General features: G+C 46.5%; 1 protein-coding gene across 1 annotated transcript in view; it reads right to left on the minus strand.

Moving 5' to 3' along the window:
• LOC126263544 (G-protein coupled receptor dmsr-1-like) overlaps window positions 1-20,831 on the minus strand; it is a 106,633-nt gene that overhangs the window by 17,697 nt on the left and 68,105 nt on the right. Inside the window, exon 3 of the mRNA XM_049960636.1 lies at window positions 18,144-18,375. Within this exon, the coding sequence (XP_049816593.1) occupies window positions 18,144-18,375 (232 nt within the window). The remainder of the gene's footprint in view (window positions 1-18,143; window positions 18,376-20,831) is intronic.

The following is a 20,831-nucleotide window of genomic DNA, read 5'->3' on the forward strand; positions in this document are numbered from 1 at the left end:
CGTACCGCCGAATTGCTCAACACGTGGGGCGTGAGGTCTCCACAGTACATCGATGTTGTCGCCAGTGGTCGGCGGAAGGTGCACGTGCCCGTCGACCTGGGACCGGACCGCAGCGACGCACGGATGCACGCCAAGACCGTGGGATCCTACGCAGTGCCGTAGGGGACCGCACCGCCACTTCCCAGCAAATTAGGGACACTGTTGCTCCTGGGGTATCGGCGAGGACCATTCGCAACCGTCTCCATGAAGCTGGGCTACGGTCCCGCACACCGTTAGGCCGTCTACCGCTCACGCCCCAACATCGTGCAGCCCGCCTCCAGTGGTGTCGCGACAGGCGTGAATGGAGGGACGAATGGAGACGTGTCGTCTTCAGCGATGAGAGTCGCTTCTGCCTTGGTGCCAATGATGGTCGTATGCGTGTTTGGCGCCGTGCAGGTGAGCGCCACAATCAGGACTGCATACGACCGAGGCACACAGGGCCAACACCCGGCATCATGGTGTGGGGAGCGATCTCCTACACTGGCCGTACACCACTGGTGATCGTAGAGGGGACACTGAATAGTGCACGGTACATCCAAACCGTCATCGAACCCATCGTTCTACCATTCCTAGACCGGCAAGGGAACTTGCTGTTCCAACAGGACAATGCACGTCCGCATGTATCCCGTGCCACCCAACGTGCTCTAGAAGGTGTAAGTCAACTACCCTGGCCAGCAAGATCTCCGGATCTGTCCCCCATTGAGCATGTTTGGGACTGGATGAAGCGTCGTCTCACGCGATCTGCACGTCCAGCACGAACGCTGGTCCAACTGAGGCGCCAGGTGGAAATGGCATGGCAAGCCGTTCCACAGGACTACATCCAGCATCTCTACGATCGTCTCCATGGGAGAATAGCAGCCTGCATTGCTGCGAAAGGTGGATATACACTGTACTAGTGCCGACATTGTGCATGCTCTGTTGCCTGTGTCTATGTGCGTGTGGTTCTGTCAGTGTGATCATGTGATGTATCTGACCCCAGGAATGTGTCAATAACGTTTCCCCTTCCTGGGACAATGAATTCACGGTGTTCTTATTTCAATTTCCAGGAGTGTATTTTGAGTAAACATTCCCCCTCTCTTGTTCTGTCCGTTTCGAATCTAGCCACTGATGACGACCAACCAATAGCGGTAGCAGGCAATTCAACCAATAACCCTTTTCCAGCATAAGTGTGGCATAGTGCGTTTCTATCCAATGACGATGGACCGCCAATGGTATTCACAGGAGATGAGCTACCAACGCCCCTTCTTCTGCATCAGAGCGGGAATATTAGCCTTTGACTATGACCAATACTATCACTCCTCCAGCACGAACGCCAGAAAACTCCCCTTTTATAAGTGGACGCGACACTCGTCTCTGACAGTGTTCTAGCAGTAGTGGACACCAAAAGATCCTGAGGAAGATCCCAGCAGAGGGGTCGAAACGTCGAACATTTTAGAAGAAACAAGACGCGGCCTAATAACCCAGAAGATTTTAACTTCAGTGAATGGCCACGAAAGCCTGCACACTTACATGGCCTCAGTAGCCGTTAGACTTCGTGAGAGAGCAGAACGGGCCGCTCCGTGGAACTCACGGTCAGGTGATTGGGTGTCACTTGTGTCTAACGTCTGTACGCGAGATTTCCACACTCCTAAACATCCCTAGGTCGATTGTTTCCGATTTGATGGTGATGTGGAAACGTGAAGAGGCACGTACAGCACAAAAGCGCACAGGCCGACCTCGTCTGTTGACAGACAGAGTCCGCCGATAGTTGAAGAGGGTCGTAATGTGTAATAGACATCTGTCCAGACCATCACACAGGAATTCCAAACTGCATCAGGATCCACTGCAAATACTATGACAGTTAGGCGGGAGGTAAGAAAACTTGGATTTCATGGTCGAGCGGCTGCTCATAAGCCTCACATCACGCCAAACGACGCCTAGTTAGGTGTAAGAAGTGTAAACATTGGACGATTGAAATGTGGAAAAACTTTGTGTGGAGTGACGAATCACGGTACACAATGTGGAGATCCGATGGCAGGGTGTGGGTATGGCGAATGCCCGGTGAACGTCATCAGCGTGTAGTGCCAACAGTAAAATTCTGAGGCGGTTGTGTTATGGTGCGGTCGTGCTTTTCATGGAGACGGCTGGCGCCAGCGAGTCTAGTGCCAACAGTAACATTAGCAAGCGTTGGTGTTATGGTTCAAATGGCTCTGAGCATTATGAGACTTAACATATGAGGTTATCAGTCCCACAGAACTTAGAACTACTCAAACCTAAGTAACTTAAGGATAGCACACACATCCATGCCCGAGGCAGGATTCGGACCTGCGACCGTAGCGGTCGCGCGGTTCCAGACTGAAGCTCCTAGAACCGCTCGGCCACAAAGGCCGGCTGGTGGAGTTATGGTGTGGTCGTGTTTTTCATGGATGCAGCTTGGATCCCTACTTGTTTTGCGTGGCAGTATCACAGCAGTGGCCTACATTGATGTTTTAAGCACCTTCTCGCTTCCCACTGTTGAAGAGCAATTCAGGGATGTCGATAGCATCTTTTAACACGATCGAGCACCTGTTCATAATGCACGGTCTGTGTCGGAATGGCTACATGATAATGACATCCCTGTAATGGACTGGTCTACACAGAGTTCTGACCTGAATCCTTTTGAAAACCTTTGGAATGTTTTGGAACGCCGACTTCGTGCCAGACCTCACCGACCGACATCGATACCTCTCCTCAGTGCAGCAATCCGCGAAGAATGGGCTGCCATTCCCCAAGAAACTTTCCAGCACCCGATTGAACGTATGCCTGCGACAGTGGAAGTTGTCATCAAGGCTACGGGTGGGCCAAAACCTTATTGATTTCCAGCATTACCGATGGATGGCGCCCCGAACTTATCAGTCATTTTCAGCCACGTGTTCGGAAACTTTTGATCACATGGTGTGCAGTCTAACTGGTGCAGTTACTTCACGGATTACGTCAACGAATCACATAACACTGTTTTGTAAACTTCACTGACTGTTTTGCCCAGCTCTGTAGACTACTATTGTTTTCCCTGCAGAATAAGTAGAAGTTTTGGAGTTGGAACTCAGTAACAGCGGGGGAAGATCTTTCGCTGACTATGCCACAGGCATTGGCATCGACAGCAGCATGCACAGTATCAGTTGCATAGCAACCCACGACAGTTATTATGTCTCAACCACTGAACTGCAGTGCAGTGACTGCGACAGTACGTGCTGTTGGGTCCATGCACAGTGATCATCCAGAGGATTATGACCAACAATCTACTATCGACGTAAGCACGTAAAGGTGATAGCAATGTCATCTGGTGGGAGAATAACTGCTAGTCAGACACACTCACACAGAGTGCATGTAATATCAGTGAGCATGCTGCCCTTGTGGAGAGTGGGGACACTGCATGATGTATCTGAGTTTGACTGGGGTCAGATTTTGAGGGCCCAGATGCTCGGGACTTGTCAGCTGTTCAAGAAGTGCTGTGGTGAAAGTCTTCAACATGAGGCGAAACCAAGGTGAAACCACTTCCAGACGCAGTGGTATTGGGACAGCCACCCCTCACGACAGATGTCAGATGTTGTTGACTGGGCAGATTAGTAAAACAGGACAGGCGGCGAGCTGTGGTGGAACTGAGATCAGATTTTAATGCTGGGCAGAGTACAACTGTGTCTGAACACACACTGCACCAAACACTCCTAATGATGAGCCCCCACAGCTGAAGTACAATGCAAGTGCCAACATTAACAACACAACATCAGCGACTACAACTGAAATGGGCATGTGAACATTGACACTGAACTTGGGTGCAGTGGCAGAGTATTGTCTGCTCTGATGAATCCTGATACACTGTTCATCATGACAACTGGAGTGCGCCAGTCCGTCGTCTTGCATGGGAACGGCTCCTTGGCCCATGTATTGTGGGGTGGAGACAAACTGGCACTGACTTCATTATGCTCTGGGTAACACACCCAAGGGTATCCATGAGTACAGTGGAGCTCGTGCAAGACACCACGAAGGCCAAGAAGTATTGTACACTGGTTTTAGGCTATGTAAACCCCTTTATGTCGATCATGTTCCCTGACAGCAGTGGCATTTTTCAACAAGATAATGCACCATGTCATAAGGTGAGGAATGTGATCGAGTGGTTCGAGGAACACAGTGACGAGTTCCAATTGGTGTAGTGGTCTCCCAATTCACCACATATGAACCAGATCGAACACATCTGGCATGTGATTGAATGTGGCATCAGAGCTCATTGCCCACCTCACCAGAATTGATAGGAGTTTGGTGACTTGTGTGTGTAGATGTGATGCCAACTCACTCCAGAAATCCATCAGGAATTCATTGCTTCCATGCCATGCCATATCACCATTGTTATCCATGCCACAGGTGTATATACTGGCTATTAGTTAGGTGGCCATAATGCTCTGGCTGATCAGTGTATCAGTGTTGTGTGCTGATTCTTGTGGTTCAGTGCTTTGCAGAATAGGTATCTATTCGGCACCAACGGTAGCACACACAGTATCAACTGCAACATGATTTGCATTGACTGTGTTGTCATTATCAAACACTGGTTCTGATTTTATGAAACATTGTCCCTAACTGGCTGATCAGCAAAACAAATATCACACAAGATATTCGTGGGGGAAAAAACTGATAAACCATATTGCTGGAATTTATCCTGATCACTTACTCACAGAAGATATTTCTATACAGGGTGAGTCACTAACTACTGTCATCTACAATAACCACAAAAGTATGATAGCAGCTGAAAAATTTGTGGGATAAATGTTGTATGGGACAATGGAGGCCATATTATGACGTTGGCTTTTGTTGCTAGGTGGGGCCATGTCAGAGGTATGAACGTTGTTTTTTTAAATGGGATGCTATAGTTTGGTACTTATTTTCTGACAGCAGCTATCGAGACGAATCCCATGATGTGCAACAGCAAGGTCTTTGAAAGTCAACGAAGATCACGAAGGTGGCATGAACGTCCATTTACACAATGTGTTCAAAGTGATGACCATTGGTATCATTGCAGTGCTGCGATCTTATCATGGACTGAGTGGTACTCCGTATCACTTCGGCACTTACTGAAGCATATATTCTGACAATTCTCTCCTATATATCGTGCAAATAGTAAATAATCGCCGAATACGGCGTATCCATCTAACGTGGCATTGACATGTAAACACAATTCGATGGTTTCGCAATACAACACTAATAGGAACGGTAAGACTATAGTTCAATTCTTTTACCTTGGCGGCTCGCGCATGCCCGCCTAGACGCGGGAGATTGCTGCGTTGCCAGTTGCACACGACGCACGCGCCAAGAGAAGCAGCGCCATAGTATAGCATAGTTCGCAAGCTTACGTTTAGGGGGGAGCGCGCAGTTCATGAAGTAAAGCCACCACGGCCGCATTAACCCTTTCGCTGCTACAAAGACGTGCTCCCTGCATTCCGCGCTGTGGGCGATTTTGTCACTGCACTGCTCGCCTGTGCAGACACATTGTGTTCCGACTACTTTGACACTCCTTATCATTCGATTCCACAAAAGCTATTTGGCTCAAAAATTAGATTTTTACCTATCTTCTTGACTGATACCTTCCTCCCATAAATGACTTAATTTTGTTTCGATGTTCAACGCAGTTATTATGCAGCATTAAATATAGTAAACCATTGCACGAAATTTTGAAGAGTTTGCAGAGGTAAAGTCCATAGAGTATACTTTCCGGATGGTCGATTTTAGCTGCCACAATGTTGAGAATGAAATGTGGACAAGATACCTATATATTACATTTAATTTAAGTACCACATAAGTGTCGTATGTAATATTGAGAAATATTCCACCTTTTGCGACTGTAACAAAAGTTTTAGTTACACTGGGCACGTTTGGCTTTATTTTAAAGCACTTCAATCAATCAAAAGGAAGTAGACAAAATACATTAAACAAAACTGTGGACTTACAAAAACATTAGGACTTGAATATACCGTCTGTCAGTGAAGTGCTCAGAGCTACGTCAAATATAATTTTGTGTGTGGCACACACAAACAGCATTTATTTGCTAAAACACTGATGAGCCAACACAAACGTTGAATATTGTGCTACCGCAGCACAAGACTACGAAAGGTGACTTGGCAATAGAGGACACAAAATACAGTCCTCTTATGATGCTTCAAAAGAGAGAAACGCGTCTGGTCTAAATAAGTCGCTTATTACAGTTGCAGAAGAGGGATATATTTCAATACCATTGGTAAAACTGCGACTGTGGAACAAAAACGAGAAATAGAACATGAATACCATTGTGTATGTGCCATACCTTTCACCGATGGAAGTGCTTTAAAATAAAGCCAAACGCGCCCTGTGTAAATAAACCTTTTATTACAGTCGCGAAAGACGGAATATTTCTCAATATTACATACGACACCTATGTGGTACTTAAATTAAATGAGATATTGTTATACAGTAAATATTATATGAAATTTAGGTATCTTGTCCACATTTCATTCTCAACATTGTGGCAACTAAAATCGACCATACGGAAAGTATACGCTATGGACTTTTACCTCTGCAAACTCCTCAAAATTTCGTGCAATGGTTTACTACATTTAATGCTGCACATCAAAACAAAATTAAGTCATTTATGGGGGGAAGGTATCGGTCAAGAAGACGTGTAAAAATCAAATTTTTTGGCCAAATAGTTTTTGTGAAATCGAATGATAAGTGTGTCAAAGCAGTGGGAACACCATGTGTCTGCACAGGCGAGAAGTGCAGTGATGACAAAATCGCGCACAGCGCGGAATGCGGGGAGCACGTGTCTGCAGCAGCGAAAATGTTAATTAAGAGGCAAAGCACTAGAAATTTCATTCAAACGAATAAAATTCGTGAAGTACGGCACTCCAATATTGTTTTTAAATAAAGAAAATATGAAGCACCTCACAAGGTTTGAACTCATAACCTTTCACTTGGCAGCCCAACACCTTAACCGTTCCGCTACTTTTTTTTTTTCTCGGGACATTTGCCTTTCGCGGGCAAGTGCTCTACCATCTTTTTTTTTTTTTTTTTATTGCACAGGCGTGAAATTGAAAAACTATCCGAACTTTGTCAGACTGTTTTCAATTATGTGTAAGACTATACTAATGCTGATTAGTGTGTCAAACACAACATGTAAATATAAAATATAAATGAAAGAAGAAACGTTAATTAGTATGAACTGTACCAATAAAAATGAATTTCAGCTTATCGAGATAACATAACAGTTTTAGTAAGACAAACTACGCTTTTTTTTTGAAATTTTTTTTTTCAAAAGAAAACAAAGACTCCAATTATACTGGTTTCTCCTTCCAGTAAACAAAAATGAGTCTCCTTCGTCTTGTTGGCGAAGAAGCAATCTTTTGGAACAAAAAAAAGTTTCTCAAAGCCAAAATCAAATTTCTTTTTCCTTTAAGAACAAATTATGAGGAATAAATAAGGAAAAGCTTTTTAAGTCGTCGTGCGACTTGTAGTTAAAGTCCAGTTCTTACAGGAGCTCCTGAAGTGTATCCGCCTACAGCATGCCAGCTCGTCCAAACGTGTCTTCTCATGGCGTAGGCGTGGGTTCTGGGTAGCAGATCTATTCAGTTCGGTTCGGTTTATACAGTTTTCAGCTTCTCAGGGCTTGGACGTTCCAGCTACTAGGTGGGTCATCGAAAGTGCTCCGTAAGAAATTGGAAAAATATTGTTTATAGCGTGGGTTGCGTATCAGGACGCAGTGTCGTTCGTTGAGATAAGTCCAATATCCTAGCGTAGACTTGTCGCCAGAAGTAAAAAGATAGCGGATCGTGTGGCCACAGATCCAATTCACAGAGTTAGTTTTGGCGGAGGGGTAGAAAGTCTTATCGGGGTACAAAAGCATGTGGACGTCGATCTGAGCCGGTGTCTGGCGAGTAAGAAACGCCAAAATTCGCCGCGCAAGTGTCCAGACGTCTAGCGCTGTGCCACAGTGGAACCGGTGGACATCCGTGTCATCCACCCCACAGTGGGTGCAGAGGGATGAATCGGCGAGATGGATGCGGTGCAGACGATCTCGGTTAACTTGTTTGCCATTCACGGTGATGTACCACGCCGATTGAACGTCTGATTCGAGAAAACGCGCATGGATCGCCTTCCATATGTGTTGCCACACGTACTGTGGATACTTACGTTCGATGGGGTTGGACGGGCGGCACTGTTGTAACAATTCGGAGACTGTTTTCGTGAGGTACAAACGGGTAAGTGGTAAGGACCGGTAGATATAACTGAACTCCAGGAAAAATCGTTGGATGTAATAAAAGGGTGTTGGTATGGTCGATACCAGTACTGGGGCGGACAAGGAGGCCGGTGCAAAGTTGTGAAGCAGGAGGCTAGTAAGGCTCTGTGGGCAACGATACCAAAGTTTTAGTTGGGAGCTGACGTATAGTGCCTTGACACGAGTCGGCACGTGGATGAGTCCCACCCCGCCACGATCTCGTGGCAGTGCAAGGGATTCATACTGCACCTTGAATAACATCCCCGAGCTGACGAAGGAGCCGAAAGCCATCAACAGTCGTCGCGCCAGGAGATTTGGGACTGGTAGTACTTGAGCCACGTGTGGTATACGGGAAGCATGATACATGTTCACGTATTGCGCGCGTTGGATAACGTCGAGAGCTCGTAGCCGGTGATCTGCGAGATTTGCTCTGATTTTCTGTAGCAAGCGTCTACCATTGATTGTCGCTGAGCGGGGCAGGTCTGCTGTGAAATCAAGTCCAAGACACCGTATGGTGGCGGCGACACTAAGGGGGGCAGCGCATCTTTCCGGCAAGCCCTCACCAATGAGCAGGACCTTGGATTTTGACATGTTGAGGCACCTCCCCGACGCTTCGCCGTAAGTCGCCACCCATGTCAGTGCAGCTCTTACTTCATCTTCACTGCGCAGATATAGTACTATGTCGTCTGCGTAGGCTGTACAACAAAAACGGTGGCCTTGCACAGCCATGCCTTCCAAACGTTGGCGCATGCCCTGGAGCAGGGGTTCCAAGGCGAAAGCATACAAAATCGTGGAAAGAGGGCATCCTTGTCGTACAGACCGTGCGATGACCAGGGACGGTGTAAGACGACCATTGTACATGATTTTAGAGGTTGCGCATAACCGCTGTGACAATACCGCCAGGAAAACCCATATGCTGAAGAACTGTCCGTAAATAGAAGTGGTCAACACGGTCGAAAGCCTGGCTAAAGTCCAGTGAAGCCAAGGCGCCAGGGAGACGCTGATGATGCGCTAATGCTATCATGTCTCTGTAACGGCAAAGGGCCGTACGGATGTTGTTGTCGCCTCCTAGGGAAGTCTGGTCGCAGGATGTGACGTAACGTGCGACCTTCTTGAGTCGCGATGCCAGTAGCCGTGTGAATATTTTCATGTCGCTGTTGAGCAAAGTAATTGGTCGATAGTCCTGGACCCTCGATAACCCGCGCGGTTTATGTACGGGGATAATAATTCCTTCTAGAAAGGCGCTCGGGACCACTGTCATCGGTGACATCAGCTCTTGTGCGATTGCCGTCCACGTGGAAGACAACAAATAGTGAAAACTTTTATAAAATTCGATGGGTATACCGTCAGGTCCAGGAGATCTGTTATCGGAACCCGCCTTGATAGCGTCTACCACTTCATCTGTGGTGACGTCGTCTTGGAGGTCATGCACTGCATCCTCCGGAAGAGTGTTCGTAGTAAGCTGAGCGACTTCTGTGATCAGTGCTGCAGAATGCGGTACGGCTGCGTATAGCCCGGCAAAATGAGCATGGAGAGCACGACCGATGCTTTGTTGGGTGTCGTGCCGGCGCCCTTCCACATCAGTGAGGACTTGGATCAGAGCTCGTCGTCGTCGTTGTCTTTCCTGAAGGAGGTGGTACATCGACGGACGTTCTTGAGGGATTCGATTAGAAGCTCGAGAACGGACTACAGTGCCTTCCAAGTTACGCCGCATGATCAAGGAGATCTGCGCCTTCGTGCGATGGACCATCGACTGCCGGGCTGGCGAGAAAGGCATCGTCGTACAGTCACGTAGAATGGTGTAGTAGAAGTGCAGGGTATTAGTTTGCCACGCCTTTAATTCCTTCCCATAACTCATCAGAGTCTTCCTGAGGGTCGGCTTTGCACAGGAGAGCCACCATGATAAGGTGGAGTCATAGGCTTCTCGACGATGGTGGCAGCGTGCCCACGCTTCTTCGACCATACGGCGACAGTCTGAGGAGGTCAGGTGAGCGACGTTGAGTTTCCACAGACCACGACTATGCCACACTTGCTGTCGGGCGAGAGTGACGTCACAGAGGTACGCATCATGGTCTGAAAAGGCCAAGGGCCAGACTTCCGCATGACGTGTGCTATCAGTAAGGGAGCGGGTAACGTAGATGCGATCTATGCGGCTTGACGAGTGAGAGGTGTAGAATGTATATCCCGGTTGAATTCCGCGGAGCTTCTTCCATGTGTCAACAAGTCGGAGACGGTCGATGACCACTGAGAGAGATGCACAAGGGGAATGTCGCGGGTGTTGGTCCGCGGGCTCTTGTGTCGAGTTAAAATCCCCACCGAGTACCAAATCGTCCTGCGGACCGGTGAAGAGGGGTGTGACGCTTTCGGCAAAAAAAGTTTGTCGGTCATGACGGCGGCCAGTGCCGGACGGAGCGTAGATATTAATAATACGCACGCCGAACAGTGTGAGGGCCATACCTCGCGCAGTGGGGAGGTAGATGACGTCCTCTGCAGGGAGTCCGTCGCGTAGCAGGATGGCGACGCCGCTACCGGTATCGGATGCGGGGGAAACATGAGCGTTGTATCCGGTGGGAACTAGGAAGTCAGCCACAAACACCTCTTGTAAGAGTGCTATATCCACATCCGCTGAGTAAATAGTGTCTCTGAACATGGCCAGTTTATGGGGGGCACGAATGGTGGCAAGATTCATCGTGGCGATACGATATTGCTGTGTACGGCCATCCTCAGTATTTGCAGAACGTGCGGTAGAAGTAGTCGGCAGGTGGAGACCCGCCGGTGGTCCCGCCGTGGTGATAATTACTGGCGGGGCGCCAGCCCCAGTGTCACCGAGGTGGACTCCTGTGCAGACACGCTGGCAGTCTGTTCCACTTCTTCTTCAACGTCATCGGCCCAGGAAGCTGACGACGTGGACATGTGACGGTCACGTACTTCCGGAACGGGTGTTGTGGATTCCGCAACATGAGTGGCAGGGGGACCGCCGTCATCATTCGTTGACAAAGGCGAGGACACGTCCCTGGCTGGGAGAGTAGGCGTCACAGGAGGGGCGCCTGTTGCTGCCACATCGCGTGACTGGACGCAATGTGGGAGATCACCGTCAGACATCAGGTCGACATCTCGTGGGGCCGTCTGAGAAAGGGCGTCATCGGAAGGCGTTCGTCGTCGTTTCCTGTGTTTGCGAGGAGACCGCTGTTTTCTGATGTGGCCTTCTGAATCAGAATGTGGACGCCCGTCGTCTGACGCCGAACCCGTCTGGACAAAGGCAGACGTTGGCACGACACCCAGGTCGACGTCCATGGTTCCAACCGGAACATCGGTTTCGGTCTGCAAACCGGATGGTCCTGAAGCGAGCACTGGAGGCGACACCGTGCTTGTGTCCTCGGCGCGTTGTGCTGCGGCGGGCGGCGTTGACGATGCTGCTGGCGCAATCGAGATTGGTACGACGGGGTCCTGTGCAACCTTGGCGTAGGTGATGGGTAAGGACGTGACCGTCGAAGCCTGGGTCTCTTCACGTAACGGCGTCTGAATTAAACGGCGGTGTAAGCATTCGGAACGTACAAATCCCTCCTGGCCACATCCTGCGCACGTTCGTGGCTGTCCATCATACATGACGATGGCCCTCACACCGCCAATCAGCAGGTACGATGGGACATGTTTCGTCAGCTCAATTTTTATTTGCCGGACGCTATTTAATACGGGGTAGGTCGTAAATGTTTGCCACTTCTCCGCGATGTGACCCAAGACGATGCCATATGGTTGGAAAGCGGCAATGACCACATCCTGAGGCACCTCGAACGGGAGCTCAAACACCCGCAATGTCCGGAGACCGAATCCAGCATGGGCGACTGTCACAGCACCCATATGTCCATCAGAGTGTTTAAATTTCAGTCCGTTGGCATGACGGTGAATTATGTCATTGCAAATTTCCTCCGTCGACATCTTGATGTAGACAACACTTCCAGTGATGGAAAAATGTATGCCGATGACGTCCTGGGGGTTTAAACATAGATCCTCGCGTATGAACTGTTCGACTTCGAAATCTCTGGGTCGTGGATGTTCGGCCTGAAACGTTACTTTGATCGTTGCACGGCGGTACGAGTGCGCCATGGTGTACGTTAGTACTGGACTCAATAGACACAAACACCGCGACGCGGAAGTAAACACCGCCGAGAGCGGAGCGTCGGACGGCGCGCGGAGCAGCTCCGCACGCTAGCACGGCTGCGAGCCGACTGTACCTCGGCTCATCGTACAGTACCATTCCATAAGGACTCTTAACACCTCACGTAACTACTTATAAACACTGTTGGTATGACTATGAATTACTCACGCTTCGTCGAAGTACAATAGGAAATAAACAATTACCGCTGTTCTTATTTGATTTTATTTACTAATGAGGGCAGAATTATAGGCCCCTATCTCATCGAAAGAAGTCTTAATGGTAGGAAGTACACCACATTCCTGCAAGAAACATTAGGTCTGTTATCGGAAGAAATACCTTTAGGAACAAGGAATAGAATGGATGTCCGGCACATTTTTCGTTGATGGCTAGAAATGAGTTTCAGAGACAATTCCAAAATCGTTGGATTGGATGCGGAGGAGATGTGTCGTGGCCAGCTTGTTCACCAGACATGACGCCTCTGGATTCTTTCGTGGAAATTAGTAAAATACATTGTTTATAAAGACGTTCCAACTACACCTGAAGATATGCGAGAGAGAATTGTCACAGCATGTGCTTCGATAAGTGACGAAGTGATACGGAATACCACTCAAGAAGATTGCAGCACTGCATTGATACCAATGGTCATCACTGCGAACACCTTCTGTAAATGGACGTTCATGCCAACTTTGTGACCTTCGTTGACCTTCAAAGACCTTCGGCCTTAGTGAATTGAAATTTTCTTGTTAGCACCAGTGTTCAGCATACGTCTACACGGGGTGTCTACAATTCTTACTGACCACCCAGTTCGTTTAGTTCCACTACAGAAAGAAATAAAAGAAAAACATCCATGTTAATTGCTACTTCCATCACAGACTTTTTTTATTCGCTGAGATGTGTACCTTAGGGAGACATTATTTATTGACATTGCGTGTTATTTATGGAAGTAAAGCTCCCCTCTCAGGACACTATGGGAAAGTGTGAATTTGGATTCGAAGCTCATATAATTTTACAACTTCAGATAAAGAAATTGCTAATCCTGAGTAGCATACATTTTTTACCTTTTCTTTGCTCTTTTTACATCAGTGCAAACAACATATATAGCTATGCGGATTCTCACATTCACTCTATAGCAAAATATGCTGCTGTCCCTCATTTTTATTATGTTCATGCTACGTATTTATTATGAACAAGTTTATTTGTAAATGTGCAATACTTTAATTTCCTGTATATATGTGATATCTACATTAAATAATACACGAGGGGGAGAGAGCGGATAGTAAATCGTTAATCGTAGTGCCGAACAGAGTGTGTGCGAAAATGTTCAAATGGGTGTGAATCCCTAAGGGACTAAACTGCTGAGATCATCGGTCACTGGACTTCCACACTACTTAAACTAACTTAAACTAATTAATGTTGAGAACAACACACACCCATGCCCGAGGGAGGACTCGATACTGTGGCGGGAGGGGCCGTGCGATCCGTGACATGGCGCCTCGAACCGCAAGGATACGTCGCGCGGCAGAGTGTGAGGGAGTTTGCTTGAATGCAAAGGTACTCGTAGTAGCGGAGCAGTGCAATGTGACGTCGAGACAATGTATATATTAGACTGTTTCAAATAATGTGAGCCTCTTGAAATGGTACAGGTTAACTGACAATGATCACCGAGGTAGGTCGGACTGTTGCTAGGTTACAATGAATTCTCTAATGGGACGCAGAGGCAAAACTGATGCGTTTTAAATTATTTATTTGCCTGCTAATACTGTTTCATGCTAGTTAAGACCAGAAAAGTGATTGAATCCATACACTATTTTGTATATCACGTGCTTATACAGTCTGTAGCATTTTGTGGTCCTTCTCCATTATGGTTCTTCCTCCGACCACTCGGAATAAAATGGGTTATTTCTCATCTGTGCAAGGTCTAAGTAAAATGAGAATTTAGGATCTGACAGCAGTACGATGATGTTCTTGAACTTTCCCGGAGCCTTGAGTGAACCTACTTACGAGGGCTATTCCGAAAGTAAGGTCCGATCGGTCACGAAATGGAAACGACTATGAAAATCCGATAAAGCTTTGCACAGATGTGTTGGGTAGTGTCTCTAGTATAACCCCAGTTAGCATCACGTCGCTCTTCTCATTTCTGAGCTCGCAGTGAGTGCGTAAAGATGTCTAGAAAATAGTGTCTGCCGCCAAGTACGGGGGCCTGGTGAGAAATTTCCCCTGAAGCTATGCAGCTAACATTACATAACTGTCGTGCTGTTTCGTCTTCAAGACAATTCTCAGCCGCATTCTGCAGGGGCAATGAAGATGCTCCTGCATCGTTTTCAAATGGAAATGTGAGATTACCCACAATACAGCCCGTAATTGTCTCCCTCTGAGTTTCAGCTCAGGTCACATGAACCGCTGGTTATGAAGACAACATTTCGGCACAAGACAACAAGCCGTAGGCCAGCGTAGAGAATTGGCGGAGAGCACTGGCGGCTGCCTCCTATAGCGAGGGTATGGGAAAGTTGGTACAACGCTACGATACACGTCTAAGTCGGGTCGGCGACTATGGAGATAAGTAGCTGCAAGGTGTATCTAACAGTTGCAAATAAAACATTTTTGATTTTTACCGTGGTTTCCATTTCGCGACCTATCGGACCTTACTTTCGGAATAGCCCTCGTATTTTGACGGTTGACGTTAGGATTTGATTGCTTATTTTACAAAAGTGTTCATTTTATTTTCGCGTTTTTTTGAGATTTTTTAGTAACTGTAAGCACGAATTTTATAGTAACATTGATACCTAAACGAGGTTTTCCATCTCTCAAGGGATTAAATGTTACTTCATTTAGGTTCATTCACTGTCAAAATACTATAATGTACTTAACATACAGAGCTATAGCGACAGAACCGCACTAGTATTGTTTATGATGGAAAGTAAGAAATGAAATGATCGTATGGCATTATTGGCCGGGAGGCCCCATGCGGGGAAGTTCGGCCGCCGTATGCAAGTCCTTTTTAGTTGACGCCACTTCGGCGACTTGCAAGTCAATGGTGATGAAATGATGATGGAGATCACATTACACCCAGTCATCACGAGGTAGAGAAAATCCCTGACCCCGCCGGGAATCGAATCTGGGACCCCGTGCGCAGGAAGTGAGAACGCTACCGCAAGACCACGAGCTGCGGACATGGAAAGTAAGAGAAAAACCCTTTTCGCCAGATAGGCTCTCTAGTAACGGAGCTTGAAGTTTAATCTCTTTCGAGCCTATTTCGATACACTAGTAACGTCACTTCTGCTTGCGTGGTTGTTCCTCTGCAGAATGACATAGATATTCTCCTCTCACTTCACACATTTCTCTTTAACGTCTCTGACAAGCCGCTACTCTGTTTGCTTTCCGAGTCACGTGTCAGACTGTGGCGTTGGGAAGAGTATCTCACGCATCCGTACAGTAAATAATAATTGCTGTCGTTGCCGAGACCTCCTCCTTGAACTCGTCTTAGACAGTATTACAGGATGAAACAAACTTATTTACAACAACGACTATGTGGAATGTAATAAAGAATGATGGCGAAAATGTGAGGCCACATGTTGCCTTGCAGAGGCTGGCAGCCGGTTGACAACCAAGTGATTTGCGGAATAGTAAGTCAGGTTCCAGTATCACTGCTTAGAACGTTTATTGAGTATTGCGACAAAAGGTTTCCATTTTCAAGTACGTGTGTATACATAGTATGACAATTACAATGTACTATAGTTCTTCAGGAATTTTAGACTTAATTCTTGTAAATGAAGAATTTCGTGAGTTATTGGGGTATAACACAAAATGAAGTAGTAATTTTCATTCTGACGAATTAACTCAAACAACTATGTTGTCATTAACTTTTATATTTCTAAATTATCGGAGTAAGAAGGACACTTGCGTCTACGTTGTGCTGGCGTAAATATAATATCTGGTGTGACTCATCTGGCGACTGTTTTACTTAAATATCACGCGAAACTCCGAAACATCGATTTTACGTATATTTTGTACTGTTTTATACAGTGTGGCGAAATATTTTGATATAATATTTCCTTTTTACTTTTGTATTTACATAATAACAGATTATGGTCAGAGGTGATTCTATCTTTAGGTATCGCAAGTTTGTGTATCCTATCTTTGGTTTCGTACTGATGTCAACATTTTTCTGACATATAAATAATGTCTGGTGTGACTGTTCTTGCTACATTTCATGTGAAATTCGGGAAATTTTGGTGTCACGTTGATTTTATGCTGTTAGGTTTCATACAGTAGGATGGGACATTTTAGTGTATATCGTAAATATTTAGCTTAATTTATGACAGTTGACACCACACATGCTTTACATTTATGTGAGTACAGACTTTGGTCAGAGATGATGATGTCTTTAGGTATCTCTGGCATGTGTATCGACTGTTTCGCTTCCAACCTTTATCGATTAAGTCAATTAAGTTCTTTAAATAATTTCTGTGTTTGAAATCAGTGTGTTTATTAGGAATTTCCTTCGGATATTTTTGTGTTAATATATATCTCAAGTTGTTACAAAATATTCATTTCTAATCGTTTCGGTGTTTTGTGTAAAGCTGTTTCGGTGTTTTGTTGTTTTGTGCTGAGGTGTTTTCGGGTTTTAGACGTAGACAGAAACTTGTTTGGTTGTTTTCACTAATTCTTACGTGTTCACGGAATTGTGTGATGAAATTACGTACCGTCTGACCGACGTATAAGCTATTGCAGTTCTTTATGTAAATTTCTGGTTCAGAGTAGTGAGAATTTCTGATTGTTGCGAAATGTAGTTTCGTTCTTAAATTGTTCTTATCGCGAAAAGGAAATTTAATTATCGGAATATCTGACACTTTGCAAACAACTACACAGTCATCTATAGTCAAGTGATGCATGAATGGTTGTACAGCCACTGATTATGTTTTGGTCTGTTGCATAAAAGCACGTTCTTCAGCATTCTTCGCCGCGCGGGGTTAGCCAAGCGGTCTGGGCCGCTGTAGTCACGGACTGTGCGGCTGGTCCCGGCGGAGGTTCGAGTCCTCCCTCAGGCATGGGAGTGTGTGTTTGTCCTTAGGATAATGTAGGTCAAGTAGTATGTAAGCTTAGGGACTGATGACCTTAGCAGTTAAATCCCATACGATTTCACACACATTTGAACATTTTTGAACAGCATTCTTCAGTAGTACATGGCAAGGCTCACGCAAAGTAAAATATGTCGTATAGATTACAGTTGATGGGACCTGGCCCTGTGATTCACCAGATAAGAGCGCTACAAGACATATATCTAGAATCAACACAATTACAACACGTAAAAAAAATGGTTCAAATGCCTCTGAGCACTTTGGGACTTAACATCTGAGGTCATCAGTCCCCTAGAACTTAGAACTACTTAACCCTAACTAACCTAAGGACATTACACACATCCATGCCCGAAGCAGGTTTCGAACCTGCGACCGTAGCGGTTGCGCGGTTCCAGACTGGAGCACCTAGAACCGCTCGGCCACTGCGGCGGGCCCTACAACACGTAAAGAAAGAGCTCACAGGCTGAATCCATATAGCGTGAAAAGCCAAGAATTTCCCTTCAAATAATGATTTTTCACTTGATAATGACCGAGAAAAATCCATCACTTGACGCTGATGATGTAAAATTTCACTGAAAATTTCTGGGCGGTTAGGTAGCTAGAGGTGTGTGCTCACCGAGTAGAGCCAGAAGCTGGCGTGGTAGAGCAGCTTGTCGTCCTTCTCGGCGGCGTCGCTGAGCCCCACGTGGTAAAGTGTGAGGTTGCCCGAGTGCTGGCGCACCCTGGTCTCGCGGATCTCGAAGACGGCGATGGGCGGGCTGCACGCCAGCACCGGTAGCGTGTAGCACAGTGCGATGGCCACGTGGCAGCGCTGCAGCGTGCACAGCTTGCGGGCCTGCTCCGGGTACCTGCGGCACACAGTGGATGTCCAGTCTCAGCACATGGTATATCTAAACGTCAGAGTGAGGGGCGTGGAATCTGCTACTGAATGACGAATCCCGCCCTGACATCCTGTAGAACAGCGCGTGGCCCCACGGCAGAACCACAGTGTGCACAGTTTGCAGGCACGCTTCATGTATCTTAGGATCAAAGCTGATGTCAGACTTCATCTTACGGCAGATCTCAGCGCCAGAACAAGGGATACATACGCGAAACATGAGGCGCCTGTCGAGCAGTACTAAGCAGAAATTATGCCTCTGATACACAATTTCCTGTTGTACAATGCGCTTTAATCCCCTCAATGCCTATTCAGTCCAGAAGTTGAACATCAGTGGTCGCCTTGTGCAACCTCATTTTTACCTCTTCCCTACTTTTGGCCGCTTTCGTGATTTGGTCGGTGCTGACTGCTTTCATTCATTTCGGCGGCCGTTGTGGCCGTGCGGTTCTAGGCGCTTCAGTCTGGAACCGCGTGACCGCTACGGTCGCAGGTTCGAATCCTGCCTCTGGCCTGGGTGTGTGTGATGTCCTTAGGTTAGTTAGGTTTAAGTAGTTCTAAGTTCTAGTGGACTGATGACCACAGATGTTAAGACCCATAGTGCTCAGAGCTATTTGAACCATTTGCTGACTGCTCCCCTCCGCCTCACGTAAAGAGAATGGATCAGACTCGTAATTCTCTCGCTGATACCCCAGTTCACTAGAATGTCAAGCAGTTACTAAATTCCACATTACCAATGGAATGTGACAGGGTATGTCATATTTCTACAACTACATCCACATGTACATGGATACTCCGCAAATCACATTTAAGTGCCTGGCAGAGGGTTCATCGAACCACCTTCACAATTCACTAATATTCCAATCTCGTACAGGGCGCGTACGACCACTGATTTCCCTTATTTTATCATGGTGTCCGCCTCTCCTCATGTAGGTCGGTGTCAACAAAATATTTCAGTGGACATTGTTGGTGATTGGAATTTCGTGAGAAGATTCCAAATGGCTCTGAGCACTATGGGACTCAACTGCTGAGGTCATTAGTCCCCTAGAACTTAGAACTAGTTAAACCTAACTAACATAAGGACATCACAAACATCCATGCCCGAGGCAGGATTCGAACCTGCGACCGTAGCGGTCTTGCGGATCCAGGCTGAAGCGCCTTTAACCGCACGGCCACTTCGGCCGGCTGAGAAGATTCCGCCGCAACGAAAAACCCCTTTGTTTCAATGATATCCACCCCAAACACTATATCGTTTCAGTTATACACTCTCCCCTATTTCGCGATAATACAAAACGTGCTGCCCTTCTTTGTACTTTTTAGATATACTCCTTCACTCCTACCTGGTAAGGATCCCACACCGCACCGCAGCATTCTATAAGAGGACGGACAAGCGTAGTGTAGGCAGTCTCCTTAGTAGATATGTTACATGTTCGAAATGCACTGCCAATAAAACACAGTCTTTGGTTAGCCTTCCCCAAGACATTCTCTGTGTGTCCCTTCCAATTTAATTTGTTTGTAATTGTAATCTCTAGACATTTAGTTGAATTTACGGCCTTTAGATTTGACTGATTTATCGTGTAACCGAAGTTTAACGGATTCCTTTAAGCACTCAAGTGGACGACCTCACACTTATTTAGGGTTAATTACCAGTTTTCGCACGATACAAATATCTTTTCAAAATCATTTTGAAATTTGTTTTGATCTTTCATGACTTTATTAGTCGATAAACGACAGCGTCATCTGCCACCAATATAATAGAGATGTTCAGACCGTCTCCCAAATCGTTTATATACGAGGGTTGGAACTTTAATAGTGACAACTATTTATTTGCAGCTCGTACAAAATAGACACGTGCTTCAATGTCTTACTGACCTTCAAAGTAGTCACCAGCACTGTGTATAACCCGTTGCCAGCGATGTGGAAGTCGTAGGATACTCTTAGCAGTGCCACTTATGTTGACAGTTCGAGCGGCGCGGTCTATTGCCCGACGAATTTGTAGCAGTTCTCAAGCTATTTTCGTGAACTTTTCCTTCAGTTTAAAAATCGTGTTGAAGTCACGAGGACTTAAGTCAAGGGTGTGCAGTAGGTGGTATAACACTTAGCAGCCCCATCAGTCAAACAAATCAGTAACAGCGTGCACCGTTTGTGCTTGAGTATTGTCCAGCAAAATGATGGACAAATCCTGCAGAAAGTGTCATCACTTCTTTCTCTACGCTGTTCATTTTTGGAACACAACTTACGACCAACTCTGTCACTGATTTGCTTGTATAACTTCCTCACACAGGAGAAGTTATATGTTAGGATAAAGACAGTGAGATGGAAGAGGTGGGAGGTGGTGGCTGTGGATTTTGAAGGACACTGGGAGAGCTGATGTTCAGTTGCTGCAAGACCGTGGGCATAAGGGATATTACTGCATAAGTGGCATCAGCA

The sequence above is a fragment of the Schistocerca nitens genome, chromosome 6 (genome assembly GCF_023898315.1).
Source record: "Schistocerca nitens isolate TAMUIC-IGC-003100 chromosome 6, iqSchNite1.1, whole genome shotgun sequence".
Lineage (NCBI taxonomy): Eukaryota > Metazoa > Arthropoda > Insecta > Orthoptera > Acrididae > Schistocerca > Schistocerca nitens.